This window comes from Perissodus microlepis, chromosome 4 (genome assembly GCF_051167445.1).
Source record: "Perissodus microlepis isolate ML-2025 ecotype Zambia chromosome 4, ASM5116744v1, whole genome shotgun sequence".
Lineage (NCBI taxonomy): Eukaryota > Metazoa > Chordata > Actinopteri > Cichliformes > Cichlidae > Perissodus > Perissodus microlepis.
Genome location: NC_140464.1, coordinates 21,078,599 through 21,093,169, shown reverse-complemented (window position 1 = coordinate 21,093,169; position 14,571 = coordinate 21,078,599). Strand labels below are relative to the sequence as shown.

The 14,571-nt window shown below is 38.4% G+C and overlaps 1 protein-coding gene across 4 annotated transcripts; it reads left to right on the top strand.

Annotated features, from left to right (window-relative positions):
* The first annotated feature begins 1,091 nt into the window (after positions 1-1,091).
* On the top strand, positions 1,092-12,684 carry atf7ip2 (activating transcription factor 7 interacting protein 2). Of its 4 annotated transcripts, XM_084926417.1 has the most exons (15): positions 1,092-1,158; positions 3,915-3,987; positions 5,166-5,288; positions 6,382-6,450; positions 6,635-6,657; positions 6,768-6,808; positions 6,894-6,928; positions 7,101-7,146; positions 7,716-7,789; positions 8,791-8,946; positions 11,082-11,118; positions 11,240-11,310; positions 11,471-11,602; positions 11,692-11,879; positions 12,116-12,684. In XM_084926417.1, exons 2-15 carry the CDS (start codon positions 3,916-3,918, stop codon positions 12,324-12,326), a joined length of 1,278 nt encoding a protein of 425 aa, XP_084782543.1. In that variant the 5' UTR covers positions 1,092-1,158; position 3,915; the 3' UTR covers positions 12,327-12,684. The 4 variants fall into 4 exon arrangements, with proteins under 4 accessions (XP_084782543.1, XP_084782544.1, XP_084782545.1 ...); XM_084926418.1 differs by lacking the exon at positions 5,166-5,288; XM_084926419.1 differs by lacking the exon at positions 8,791-8,946.
* The last annotated feature ends 1,887 nt before the right edge of the window (positions 12,685-14,571 follow it).

The window sequence follows — 14,571 nt, the reverse complement described above, 5'->3', positions numbered from 1 at the left end:
TTCTTCTTCCAATTTTTTTACCTGGTCTTTAATCATATCAAAAAAAGATGTCTGCATTCTCTTTTTCGGTTCTTGGTTTATACAGATTACTATAGAATATGTTAATTTCCTCACTAATTTGGTTTGGTTCCTCTATCATAGTGCCATCCTCACTCAATTTAGTTATTTTTTTCTTTGTTTGTCTGCGCTTCTCAAGACTATAGAAATAAGATGATTTTTTTTCCCCATGTTCAATCCACTTGGCTTTAGACCTTACATATGCTCCTTTAGCCTTAATCAAGTACACCTCATCTAGTTGATTTTGTAAAGATTGTAAGCATTCTGACTCTTCTGCAGTCATACAAGGCTTACCACATAATAAATGTATTTGTTCGATAAGATTTTTCTGTTTACATATGCGTGGGGCAGACACTTTCTTTCCCGTTTCTATAGCTAGTTGTTTGACACTATATTTAAACCATTCCCATTTACTGACATTAGTCATCATCAAATTGTTAATTTCTAATTGAATTTTTTTTAACTTGTGTACAGAAATCTTTGTTTTGTAATAAACTATTGTTAAATTTCCATAAGTTCTCAGATCTTTGTTGTTTACGTAGAGATAATGAGAGACTTATCAGACAATGATCAATAAGTGGGGTTTAGTAACATATTTAGTAACATATGATGATACTGTTTGGGAGACAAGCCAATAATCTAGTCTTGAACATACGTTCTTATTTGTTGGACTAAACCAAGTGTATTTCTTCATATTTGGGTTTGTCATCCTCCAATAATCCATCATATTAGTTGTTGTACAAAAATCACAAATAATGCTATCGTGTTCTGGTTGTTTCCATCTCTGTGGTTGCCTGTCAAGCCATGAGTTAGGTGCCAGGTTAAAATCGCCTCCAGAAGTAATACATATAGGTAGAACCATATGTATTACTCCAATTTGCAATTAATTTACTTAAGTTTAACATCATGTTTCTATTTAGAGACCTGTTATTGTATCCATACACGTTGATAAGAATGATTTTCTAGACTCATTGCTTGTTAACACTTGATTTGCAGTACTGTTTAATCCTGTGGGTGGCGCTAATCGGTTCTTCCAAACCGCCAATAAGAGGAACACGAAGAAGACGAAGAACGCTAAGAAGAAATCAAGCACAGCAGAAGGTACTGTAGCTATAAACACTCGTTTAATTTTTAACTCTCTGTTTTGAAACTACGGCATGATATGATAGCGGCCCTTTCTGTCTATAAACAGCGACTCTGTTGCTTTTTTATGGTTTGCTAATCAGTAGACTGGTTTCCAGAGGTTTCAAATAGCTAAAAGTTAGCGAGGGGTTTAATCCATTTTTAACAGTTTCATTGTTCAGTGTTTTTTTGTTTGTTTGCTTTTTAAAGCATCATTAAATTATCCAACATTACGTAAGAGTGAAAAAAGTTAGCATTGTGTGCAAAGAAAATGAAATTATGGCTCATAATTATTATTAGTAGTAGTGATAACGGAGCGCTCACAGACACGAGCAGCTTCCTGTATCATCAGATAAGCACAGGCAGCTCTAACCGAGCTCAGCGCTGTATTACTGCATACACAGGGGGTTTACTGGGGAAACTAGAACCAATACTCTAAATACATTTTGCAGCATAATAGGAGTGAAAAAAACAAAAAGCTGCATTGGCGGTTGTTGCTGGCACATTATAGCCAGTGTTGCCAACTCCTCAGTAAGGAAAATCGCTATTGTCTTTTATTGTCCTAAAAGTCGCTAGATTCAATTCCAACCCTGCTCCTTTATCCGGGCCTGGACTGGCAAAAGTGACCCGAGATTGGCACTCTGGTGGAGTTAATTTGTGTGTGTGTTTATAAGTAGTTTTAAACCTTGTGATCCACAAAACAGCATAACAGTAAAGGAAGAACTGACTGCGTTACAGTCAGTGCGGGAGCAGCGGCTTCGCTCATGCGCGATTCATTTGCCGTTTGGACGCGCAGGTGTGAACGTCTCCTGCCCTGATAGCAGCTGGGGGAGGACTATCCTCCGCCCGTGAGCGCTTTGGCACGGGTGAGGTGCCCACGGCAGCACCGCTGCTTGTTGAGAGTAAAAGCGATACCCGCTTTCTCGTCAAAAAGTCGTCATAAATAAGTCTCCAGTAACACCAGAAAAAGTCGCCAGATTTGTCGCTAGTCGCTTTTTAGAAAAAAAAGTCGTTAAGGGGGCCTGAAAACTCGCTAAATATAGCGACAAGGTCGCTAAGTTGGCAACACTGATTATAGCTGTCTAATCGTTCTTGACACTGTAGGTTTAGTAAAACATGTCAGCACCACAGGATCAAACTTCCACCAGACTAAAGAAATGCAAGATTTTTTTTTTTTTTTTTTTTTTTTTTTTGCACAAGTCGATAGGCGACAGGCACGACAAGGAAGTGTGTTTGAGTGAACACTGGATTGGCATTTTTGAAAAGCGCTCCTGTGGCTTCTTGATGAGTGAGTTAACCTCAGCAGCAGTAGTATGGCTTTGGGAATAATTGTGGCTTGTTTGTGTAGCTACTGCTTGTCCTGCGGCTTGTTTTGCCACCAGTGTATTGATGCAAAAAGATTCAGATCCCTGAATGCGCTTTGATTGGTGGACTGCCTTCCTGTTAATCATAGATGTCAAACATTCAGCCCAAGCTCGCTAGTAGTGAACCTGGCAAAATGCACACCTCCTGATAATTCCCCTTTCTGTGAGTGTAGAGAAGCTGCATATTTAACCCCCGAGACCTTTTAATTTACAGGAGTGTAGGTCTGTCACATTAAACAAATGTTGGTGTAATAAATAGTAAGGCTGCAACTAAATATTATTTTGGTAGTCAACTAATCTGCCAATTTCTCTTTGATTAGTCAACGATTATTTCAGTAACTCTTATCTAACGTGTTCTAGCCTCCATACCTCACGTGCTCAAGTCTGCCCACTTGTGAATATCACTCCGTCTCATCCCAGAGCAAATTAAAATAATGATCTAGGAAACATATGAATTGAAAAATAATCAAATGAATCTATAGGATTACTCAATATCAAATGTCAGGTAATACATATTAAAGTGCTACTAGTATTTAATTTTAAAAAAGTGCAAATAAGAAATTAAAAATGGCAAGCTTTAAAATAAACGTAGGTTTTCAGTCCAAAGTAACAAGTTAACAAAGTTTACAGATGATTAATTTCATGAATTCACGATTGCAGTGGACATGCTCTGGAGTGACACTTGCTCTAATCTTTGAGATGATGCTCTCTGTCATGTCTTCAGTAGGGATGGGTATCGTTTAGGTTTTATCCGATACCAGTACCAAACCGGTACTTTTGAAATGGTGCCGGTGCTTAAAGAATGGAAAACACAAACTTGTTCTAAAACCTCTCATTTTTAGCTGTTTTTTTGTAAAAAGATAACAATGTTAGCCTTTTCTGCAGCTATAGGGCATATATGGTATCACTCACAAAGGAGTAAGAAAACTTTAAAATTGATCAAAATACAGTTAAACATCCCAATTTTATGCCCTCCTTCTTTGAAATGTAAACATTTTCCAAAGCTATCCAGTGATTTGGTGGGCTGCTTTTGGCCCACAGGCTGTATGTTTGACACCTCCGCTATGAACCTTTTCTTGAGGCAGTAAAGGGATTTTAGGAGCAGAGGGCAATATTCAGATACTTTTCATTCTTGAACTTAATGTCTTACCTTGTTTTCATTGTATGATAATCATGATTGGAAACGGCTAATGGGTAATATACATGTAATATGTTAAATGTTGCAAGATATGGGCAACATTTTAAACTGTTTTAATGCAAGTACCTTTCATTCTTTCTCTGCAAGGCACAACCTATGAGTTACACTCTTGATAGTTGATGCAGAGTTACACACGTCACTAACTAATGTTCTGTTTGTGCGTCTGGATGAAGAATGAAGAGGCGACCCCTGACTCTAGCTTCTGCTGGAGCCGATAACATGAAGATGGACTTCTCCCAGTCACAGGTAAGAAACAACGTTGGAGTTTGTGTGACTGTGTTAGTTCTGCACTTGCAGGCCTTGCTAGCTCAGAGACTTATCACTGTGAACAAATGCAAGACAATCAGAGCTCAATCGGTTTTTACTTGCAAGGGAAGTCCGATCAGGATCTTGGAGCTCCAAGCTCCTCACCTGATCCCAGCCAACTTCAAACTCCAGCTTTCCCTCACAGCCTTTTTTTTTTTTTTTTTTTCTTTCAGTGAAAGCACAAACACCCCATTGTAAAACCCATATGGTGTGTCATAAAAGCTAAGGCACTGTGTGTGTGTGCATGCATGTGCGAGCATGTGAGTGCGTGTGTATGTGTGTTTGTATACGTGACTTCCTGGTTACAACCGTTTAACAACATCTCAAGTCATAAAAGGGTCATCTCCCGTCACCCCATATCTGACTTAACCCCTTTAATGGTCCACCATATACAAGCATAGGTGAGCCCACAAAGGGCAGGAAGTGAACATTCCTTACCAGATAAGGAAACCAGAACCTTATATGCAAGTGTGCCTGCAGTTGGAAACTATAGCTAAAAAGCTTGCCCCAAATTCCTACATTTACGGATTAACAGAAAAATATCTAATCATGCAGTTCAAGACAAGGTTTACAAATGTTAAGCACAACAATGACAACTTTTAACAAAATCACTCTAACAGACTGTTGCTTTTTTGTGCATGGTTGTACATGCCATTTTATCTGCTGGATAGCACTAACATCTGAGTCTACTGCATGCAGTTCTGCCCTTTGTTTCTGTTAGATAAACATCTGTATACAGTTGTGTGCACACAATTAAAAAACAAAAAAAACAAACAGTCAAAACACTGTATTTTTTGTTCATTAACAGACAATCATTTTTAATTGATCCTGTGTGGATTCCTGTTAATTATGGTATGTCTAAAAATTTGGGCACCCTATTATGGGAACGCTTAAGGGGAAAATGTTCTACTCCTGAACAATGATGTAAACAAGACTTTTTGTAAATTACCCCAAGACATTCAGGCGATAGCTTTTAGATTATCTTCACAACCCCTTCCTGAAAGAGCCTTGAAAATCTGTAGATCATAAATATGCTGTGTGTGCAAGACGGCTACAAAATATATATTTTTTTCACTTGAAAAATGAACACAGCAGTATACATGTGTTTTTGCGTACAGGTGCAAAAGCCGATGGAGCAGGAGGTTCCCAGTGCAACTGAAACTAAACTCCAGGGTTTAATAGAAAGTATTCAAAAGCTTGAACATGGAGTGAACTTTGAAAGGTCCATTGAAAAACTTGAGGTCAGTACTGCATATGTTTACATATCTGTCCAGTTTTTAATTAATGCCATCTCATGTGTGGACATATTCATCGCCGCCCATTGTTGTTTTCTTTTTTTTTCCGGTCTTTCTTCTTGCCTCTCTCCATGCTTCCCTGTTTTAATGTCACCAAGCTATCTTAAAATCAGTCTCTAGGTCTGTCATGTTCTTTTTTTTGTGCATTTGTTCCTAAATTTTAGAGCAAGCGGTAAAACTTTTGGGCATCTATACTTAAGCTCTGCTTTCTTATATTGTTTCTTAGTTTATTTCTTGATTAGAGGGAATCGAGCTGAATTTGTGTGTGCACCTTTTTTTTTTTTTTTGCAGGTCTAGAGAGTCTGCAACTCCAGTTACCTGGGGAAAATATTGTTTATTCCCCGATCATTGAGCAAGTGTTTGTGGCAGGTTGCTTGCTGTTAATTGGTAAAAATGGTTGTAAAGAGTGTGCTGTGCCACAGAACCTTCTCTGGTCTCTACCAGATTGCCATGGTTGCCTGTAGTTTGAATGGGAGACGACGGCCTGTCTCCTAACACTTGCTAACTAAAAAATGAGCAGGAGTGAAACTTGAAGAAGCGTGAACACTGCCATTAAAGTAAAAGTTGTATTTTTGAATATCTCTGAAACCAATGCTTTTCAAAAAGTCTAACTTTTGAAGATGAGCTGTCTTAATTTCCTGTTGCTGTAGTACTCCTTACAGTTTCGGTACTGCTTAGCGAGTAGTTGGCGCTGTAAATAAGTCAGTGGCATCCAAACTAAGCCATCGAAGCAATCACGGAGGTTTTTGGTGCAGAACCATATACCTCTTTGCAATTAGTTTCACCTAGCAAAAGCAAGTAACCTCCCACAATGTGATGCCAGTTTTACTAACTGGTCTGCATGACTGAGGCTGGGGATTCCACTTTTTTTTTCTTCTTTTTTCTAATTTCATGGCAATCGGTGGTTTCCAGGCAGTTGCCAAACCAGTCTCTAGGCCTGTGTGACTGGGGCCTAAGACGAAGTAGTGTTTAAATAAAAAAAAGAAAAAACAAACAAAAAAATCCAAACAAACCCTTACACACTTTTTTTTTTCCACAGGCACGAGTTAAAATATTGTCTAAAAGAGCAGAAGCTGCTATTGACTACGTAACAAAGATGCAAAAAAAGGTAACAAAGACAAAATGCACAGTACAATTAATCACATTTTATACACTTTATTGCTTATAGTGTAATGATAAATGCCTAAGTAGTAATTTTATGGAATTTAATATTGAAACACTATTCACTGTGTACATGCACTAATTTAAAAATCCTAACGCAACATGATCAATTTGACCATTTTAACTTTCAGAATGCAGCGCCCACTCTGGTCAGGTATGTAGAACCAGCTCTAATATATTAATCTTTAAAAATGAAGACCCTGATGTGACTTGATGGTTGTGATTTATTTTATCAGTTTTGTTACAATTTCATTTTATCCGCAGAACAAATTCAGAAGAAAGAGACATGGAAACTGTTTCACAGAGTAAGAACCTACCGAGCACATTAATATCACTGAGTATTTCTTGCTGAAATTAATATTTATTCAATGCCATTTTATTTCTCAATAGATGCAACCAAGAACGGAGGGCTCTTTCAGATGATGGTAAATATGCCATTGTTTATTTAGTCAGTTTTTTAAAAATAGTTTAAAATCACTTATTCATTTAAAATTTTGTTGGGGTCAGCAGCTTCTTGAAAGGTCTCAGGGTAAAATTTCACAGTAAAACATCTGCATTGGGGTTCATATTCAAAGCTTATTGGTTCTTTCTATCCAGGAAATCACAAGACAGACACTTAAGAAGATGCGTGCTGACAGTAAAGGTACGGTTATTCACGTGCAGGAGTTTTTATGTGTTAAGGTGTATAGTTTTGCATTTGTATGGATGGGCATGACCTGTGTAGTATATGTGCACATGTGAAAATGGAGATTTACTCATTTCTGTATGTATTCTGGTAATGCTACCAGTTAAAAGCTTTTATTTTGAACCCCAAAAGAAGAAAGGGATATACTTCTATTTCACCAATGATATAATAACCAGTCAAGTCTGTCTCAGGGAAATATTTAAATAGATTAATAAGTTGGGCACAAGTTGGGCAGCTAGCGTCTTTGTTATCATGGCGATGATGCAGATCCTTTAAGATGATTTTTACTAAGAAGTTCTTAGATTGTCATGTCCCATTTATAAAATGTCTTTACTTTGTAAAACAAGAGTATTTTGGTTTCGTACATGTAAATGTTTGTGTACCTCAAATCTAAAATGCGTATCTTATTTTGCTCGTGCTAACGTTCTTTCTCTGCAGATACAATAAGCTGTATGAATAAACTACATCCCTTTTCCTGCTATTTCCCATCCCTTCTGTCACTTGTTATTTTACATAATCCACATAAGCTTTGATGGCTGCCATGGCAGATTTAAACGAGGAGCGGCGTCCTCCAACTCCTAACAGCCCATTGGAGTATGAGGTAGGATCCTTTAAAAATAAGCAATATTACATAACTGCACGTACACTCATATGACCCTTTAGTAGGTAAACCTTGTTGGTACTGGATTGGTCTCGCTTTGGCTTCATTCTTCATGACAAGGTGCTGGAAAGATTGCTCCGAGATTTTGGTCCATATTGACATGATAAGTCACACAGTTGCTGCAGATTAGTCAGTTGCACATCTATCTCCAGTTCCACCACATCCCAAAGGTGCTCTACTGGATTGAGATCTGATGTTTAAGAAACTAGTTTGAGGTTGGTGACATGGTGAGTTATCTTGCTGAAGCTGCCATCGGAATATTGTTATACTGGGGTTATAAAGGGATGAACAAAGAAAGAATAGTAAGAGAGGCTGTGTCATTTAAACGATGCTCACTGGGTGCTAAGTGGCCCAGTGTGTGTCCCACACTAGTGCGTCACCACCAGCCCAAACTATTGATAGAAGGTAGGATCCATGGGTTCATGTTTTCATGTTGTTTACGTCAAATTTTGAACCTGCTGTCTGAATGTTGGAGCAGAAGCCACGATACAGAGCAAACAACATTTTTCCCATTTTTGTATTTTCCAGTATTGGTTTAACCTCAGTTTCCTGTTCTTAGCTGATATGAGTGGCAGCCCCTGTGGTCTTTTGAGGTTATAACCCATCTGCTATAAGGTTTAACTTGTTGTGCATTTAGAGATGCTCTTCTGCATACCTTTTGTTGGAAGAAGTGGTTATTGGCATCCCTTTTGCCAAGTTTGAACATCAGCAGTTTGTCTTGACCATGTCTAAATGGAATAAGTTGCTGCTATGGGTTTGGCTGATTACTCAGTTGTCTAATGAAGTAGCCAGTGATTGTATATGCCAGTTATGAGAACTACAGAAGCACACAAAAGTAATGCTGGTTCCATAAGATAATAAATCACCTACCAGCTGAATCTTTGTCTGTTTTCTGTCTTGAGTTCATTTGTCCATCTTTGTTTTTGGTCTCTGTAATTTAGGGACCCGTCAGGTTCATAAAGAAGGAACCCGAAGTTAAGCAGGAAAATGAAAACGGTGTTGAGTTGATGCAGTTTGAGAATCCAAAGGGTCAAAGAGTGAAAGTAGACGGTATCTTTCGTGACAAGACGAGAGACACTGATAGAGATGCAGAGCAGGTAATTCAAGTAGACTGCATGTTGGCATCTTTGTCAGCATATATCTCTTTCCCTCCCAACTGGTGATAGCGGATACCCGCCTCCTCCCTTATCCTGAATCTGTTGGAGGTCTTTTTTTTTTTTTCTAAAGAGAGCTCTTCAGTCAGATAGTTGGGGTTTTATCTTTCTGACTTTTGAGAGGTGTTTAATATATACGGTATTTTCGGCACTATAAGGCGCACTTAAAATCCTATAATTTTCTCAAATATCGACAGTGTGCCCATGTATGAATTCCCGGTTATGCTTATTGACCTCGAACCGATTTTGTGGTACGCAGCGCTCAAAAATTGGTCAAAAAATGTTTTAGTATAACTTTGGTAAGCTGCACCACTGGATGGATTTTCGGAGCAGTACATCTACCGTAGTAATCTGGGTGCAAACTCCGCTTCAGGTCCCAAAGTCAAACGGACACGGCGGCATCACTGAGAGTTAAAAACTCAAAATTCTTTCATTTTTAATAAAATGATCAGTGTTGCTGCTTTACCAGGTGTAACAATTAAGTTATTAAACTTAATTGTTACACCTGGTAAAAATCTGTTCTCATGGATGCCTGGATTAATATCCAGGCATCCATGAGAACAGATTTCATTAAATTTAACGGAGTTAGAAGTTAGCAGGAAGTTAGCTCGCTACTTTCCACCTAAACATGATATGCCATGTTCTGACTGAGAGATTTCTGAAAAATGTAAGACGTACAGCTCTGCTATCACTTCCAACATAAATGAAGACAGAAAACTAAACAGCATTGATGTTTGTAGGGTTACTGAAGTTGGGCTAGCTGGTTTAAAATGATGTGCTATGTGATCGCTAGCGACACAGCTATGTTAGCATAACATAAACACAGTGAAGCTGGAGGATGAACGGTAACTTTTTCCCACTCGATAAAAGTTAACGTGAGGGTTCCCGATGGTTAGGGACAAATGCAATCGCATGGCAGGATGCTGTAAACAGACCAAACTTCAGTCAGGAGAACAACTGAGATAATCCATCCACAATACGAGGTTAGTCATTCATATACTGCAACAACATGGGAATAGAGCAGCTATGAGAGAATTCAGCATTAATGAATCAATGGTTCGGAAGTGGAGGAAGCAAGAAAAATGAGTTGAGTAAAGTTTGACTTATCTGACTGTTTTGTTTCGCTTAATGTGCCTTATAATCCGGTACGCCTTATGGTCTGAAAAATACAGTAATATAAATGGAGATGTTACGGACATATTTAAGATCATAGTAGATATTGCTGTTAAATAACAGAAAACATATTTTTCATTCTTTATTTTTCAGTCAGTGTTTAATAAACAGTTAAATCTTTTGATCAAAAATTCAGTTGAATTAGTAGCCCGTATTAATATTTTAAGCTATGCTAATACCAGTCAAAGGTTTGGCGTGATGGTTTTTGTGACTGCAAAATAACAATTTTTTTAGACTGACTGAGCTCCAGTTCTTAAAGTAATGATGGACTCTCATTTCTCGTTTCTTAGCCTATTGGTTCTTGCCCTAATATACATTTTAACAGTTGTCAAATAGTCAGCTGTGTACCAACCTGACTTCTGCACAACCCCATTAAGAAGGCAAGAAATTCCACAAATGAACCCTGACACACCTGTGAAGTGAAAACCATTTTAGGTGACTACATCAGGAAGCTCATTGAGAGAAGGCCAAGGGTTTGCAGCGCTGACAACAAATCAAAGGAATCTAAAATATAAAACTTATTATTTATCCATTTTTCTTTGCTACATAATTCCAGATATCTTGCTATATATATTTTAATGTCTTTAGTTTGTATATACAATGTAGAAAGTAGTGAAAATAAAAGCTGTACAATGAGAAGGTGTGTCCAAACTTTTGACTGGTAGTGTATAACAATAATAATACTGATGATGATGATGATGATGATGATAATAATAACAATACATAAATTAAATTTTGCATAATTTTAATTTGAGGTCAATATTAATACTTTATATTTTAAAGCACTTTGATTTTTGTTCTTATAACATGCTATATAAATAAGCTTTACTTACTCGTTATAATAATAATAATAATAATAATAATAATAATTTCACCTCTAATTTAGTGGCTTTCTTTATGCCCAGGAAACCACGAGAAGAGGAGTAAAGAGGACGCATGAAGGTAATGAAGAAAAGTCAACCATTTTTAATTTTTATAACAAAAATCCCCCTTTTCCTACTTCCTCCTGTCTCTTCCCTTCTCCTCCTTCTCATTTTAAATAATCTGTATTAAATTATGACAGCTGCCACGACTGATTCAAATGAGGAGCGGCTGCCTCCAGTTCTGACTCCTCAACGGCCTTTTCAGCTTAAGGTGGGATGCTTTACTATGCGCTCTCTTTTATTTTATTTATTTTGCCACAAATGAATGTGTGGAGGCTATTTGAGCAAGCAAAAAATTGTTCTTTTAAATGTCTTTTCATTTTTTTTTTTATCATTACTGACATCTTCCATTTTGGCATGTGTAAAACCAGCATGAGTGCATAGCTAAGCAAGAAAAAGAAAACAGTGAAGAAGAGTTTGAAGAGCCCAAGCGTCGAAAGGTGAAAACAGAATGTGTCTCTTCTGTCGCCACGAGGAGTCCCAGTCACACTGACTCAGAGCAGGTAATACACCCATGCTGAAAATACATTTGGTTCACTCCACTCTTTGAGGTACATCACACCCACTCACTTAAGTTTCCTTCCTTCCTCAGAACGGACTCTCGTTACCTCCTCTTCCTTCTAGACCCTTCCCCTCCATCCTGAACATGGAAGCAGCCTCGTATAGCATCCCTCAGAAACTTGAAGTAAATCTGGCACTCATCAGAAACCCCAGCGGCCTCTCTATCCTCTGGAAAGTGGTGGAGGAAGACCCCTCTGCTCCACCCATGGACAGTTACACGTAAGAAGCAGTGTTGAACTCATCACTGTGTGTCGAGTGTGTAGTTTCTCAGCCCTACGACCAATATGAAAAACAAAAGGTCCTCATGAGGATCTCACTGTGACGCTGCTGCCAGTTTTTGTAACCACCTGATGGAAGCAGTCAGTCAGTTTTTAGGCTTTACTAGTAATCTTGACTTTAAGTTACTCACTGATGATATTGTTTTTTTTTTTTTCTGTTCTTTGTCCCTGTTGCAGGATCTTCCTAACTATGGAAAAGGTTAAGGGCAGTGGCGCTTTCCCAGACTGGAATATCCTCGGTGAGGTGAAGGCCTTGAATTTGCCCATGTGTGTGCTGGTCAGAAAGTACAAGCCTGGCCACAGGGTGTGTGCGGCTGTGGTGGGCAAAGATGTATTTGGCCGGTATGGACCTTACAGTGCAGTCGCTACTTCAGTCATACCCGAGTAGTTGGGAAGAGGACATGGAGCCGCCTATTTAAATCTCCAGCTACTCACTCTTGAGTTTGTGCTGGACAGCATGGACAGTCCTTGTGCTGATGTTGTTTCGGGGCCAGTGTTTTGTTCACATAGTTAAACCTTAATGGTCACATATAGCTAAAGAAGCTGCACTTTGTAACTTGTGCCTTTCATCAATATTTTCGGTTCAGATGGAAAACGGTGAACTTCTATGTTCTTCTTTCTTTGTCTGCCTTCAGATTGTTAAGGACAGTGTTGCATATCACTGTTAAGGTCACCATGATTCAATTGTTGCATTATTATTATTGTTATTATTATTATTGTTGTTATTAAAACTTTATTGTGCTCTTTGTGGGGTTTTATTCTTTATAACTAATACTTCGGTTTCTTTCATGAATACTTTAGATTTAGATTACTCTAAAGCTGCACACATCACAAAGAAGGTGTGTTCAAGAAGTGAGTTTCAGGAAAACTTTCAATAAATGCAAATATACACAGGTTTGTGTGAAGTGATTTCTGTGATGGCAGACTAAGCGTGAAGGGATTCAATGTTTCTTCCCCGATTAAAAACATCGCTCGAAAAAAACAACAACAAACATATGGAAGCCCGTTTCCGCCACTAAATAAAAACAAAACAGCTAGTATCCATAACTCGAAATTTCGAGTTATTTTCTCAAAATTTCGAGTTAGCTCTGCCAATCAAAAATATACGTGAATGAGGTCGCTTTCTTGTTACCCGGAAGCATATGGCACAGAGGACCACGCACTCAAAAACGGATCCCAACAAATTGGCGCTTTCGCGAGTACGTTTGCTGATAGTAACACCATGTGATTCAGCTAATAACACAGGGATTTCATCATTTGTGAAGCCAGGCTGAAAACACTCAGCAATCTGTGCATTCACGACTGGATGTAATACCGGTAGCTTAGCTGTAGCATTTGTAGCTGAGGGCTTCACCTTCCGGGTAACAAGGAAATGACATCATTCACGTAGATTACTGATTGGCAGCGCTAACTCGAAATTTCGAGTTGCTTTTCTCAAAATTTTGAGTTAATAACTCGAAATTTTGAGTTATGGATCCTTTTTTTTTTAGTGGCGGAAACGGGCTTCCATACAAACAAACCAAAAAACGTAAGGCTCTTTTTCTTTTTGCCCAACCAAAAACTTATAGTATCAACAAAATGAGACCTCTGCATGAGTGTGAAGCTTGGACAATTGAATTTTTCCTCTAGTTCTGCTACAGCAAAAGCAAACTCAAGGGATGTTGGTTACCAAGGTTTTCAAATATTTGTGTAGTCTCTCTCTCTTCTGTGTTGCATTTGCAGACTGTCCCTGAATACCCACACTTGAGGGACAAAAGCACTGGGACACCTTCAGAAGCTGCTCAGCCATGGATGCTCCAGGTGGACGGTTTTTGTGCTGATTTTAATGCCAGAGGAGCTTTGGCGCTTTGCAGTTACCAAGTCAGCAGATCGTCTGTGTCTTTTACACATTACGTGTCTCAACACTTGGGAATCCTGCTCTGTAACTTTATGTAGTCTGTTCTTGCTATCCAAGTTGCTGTGGTTCCTAAATGCTTCCGCTGCTTACAGTTGATTGTGGAATATCTAGGAGGGAAGAAATATTACAAACTGAGTTGTCTGTGAAAAGTTCAGTGACTGTTTCAGAACAACCTATTCTTTCACAAACGTTTGTTAGAGTAGTAAGAAGAATTATGTGCCTTGAGATGTCTGCCCTTGAAACTGTGCAGAATGTTTAAATCATCTATGGTGCTGGGTGGGTTCGAGATCTGTGTGCAGCACTCATGTTAAAGGATCGTTTAAAGTAATGGAAACATTGTTCATTTCTCCCAGGTTTCAGGATTAGAGAGTTACACCCCATTTAAAAGTAGTCACACCACAGCACATGTTATGCAATTATTTACCCGCCCACTACAAACTGCTTCTCTTTAACAAAAAGCTAAGTCATAATAAACGTTTATTGCAGTCTGTAAAGTAGTCTGCCTTGGATAACATTTGGTTTTACTGCTAAACTGACTAAGATTCTTCTTGAACAGCTGAAAGTGAGAGACTACACTTATACGAAGTAAGTATTTGGCACTTTGCATTAGGAAGTTGCAAAAACTTTGTGAATGAGTTTGTTTTTTTTGTATATGTACAGAAGATTTGCAAGAGGTACAGCTACACTGATATTGTGTAAACATTAGATAAGCAGCTGCGAAAATGGTTTAAATGCT

Bases quoted from the DNA above. Each gene is read 5' to 3' on its own strand.
- atf7ip2 (XM_084926417.1), top strand. From the start codon at position 3,916: ATGAAGAGGCGACCCCTGACTCTAGCTTCTGCTGGAGCCGATAACATG. The intron at 5,289-6,381 runs GTCAGTACTGCA...TTTTTTCCACAG, and splicing joins GGTCCATTGAAAAACTTGAG to GCACGAGTTAAAATATTGTC. The intron at 7,147-7,715 runs GTACGGTTATTC...AATCCACATAAG, and splicing joins GATGCGTGCTGACAGTAAAG to CTTTGATGGCTGCCATGGCA.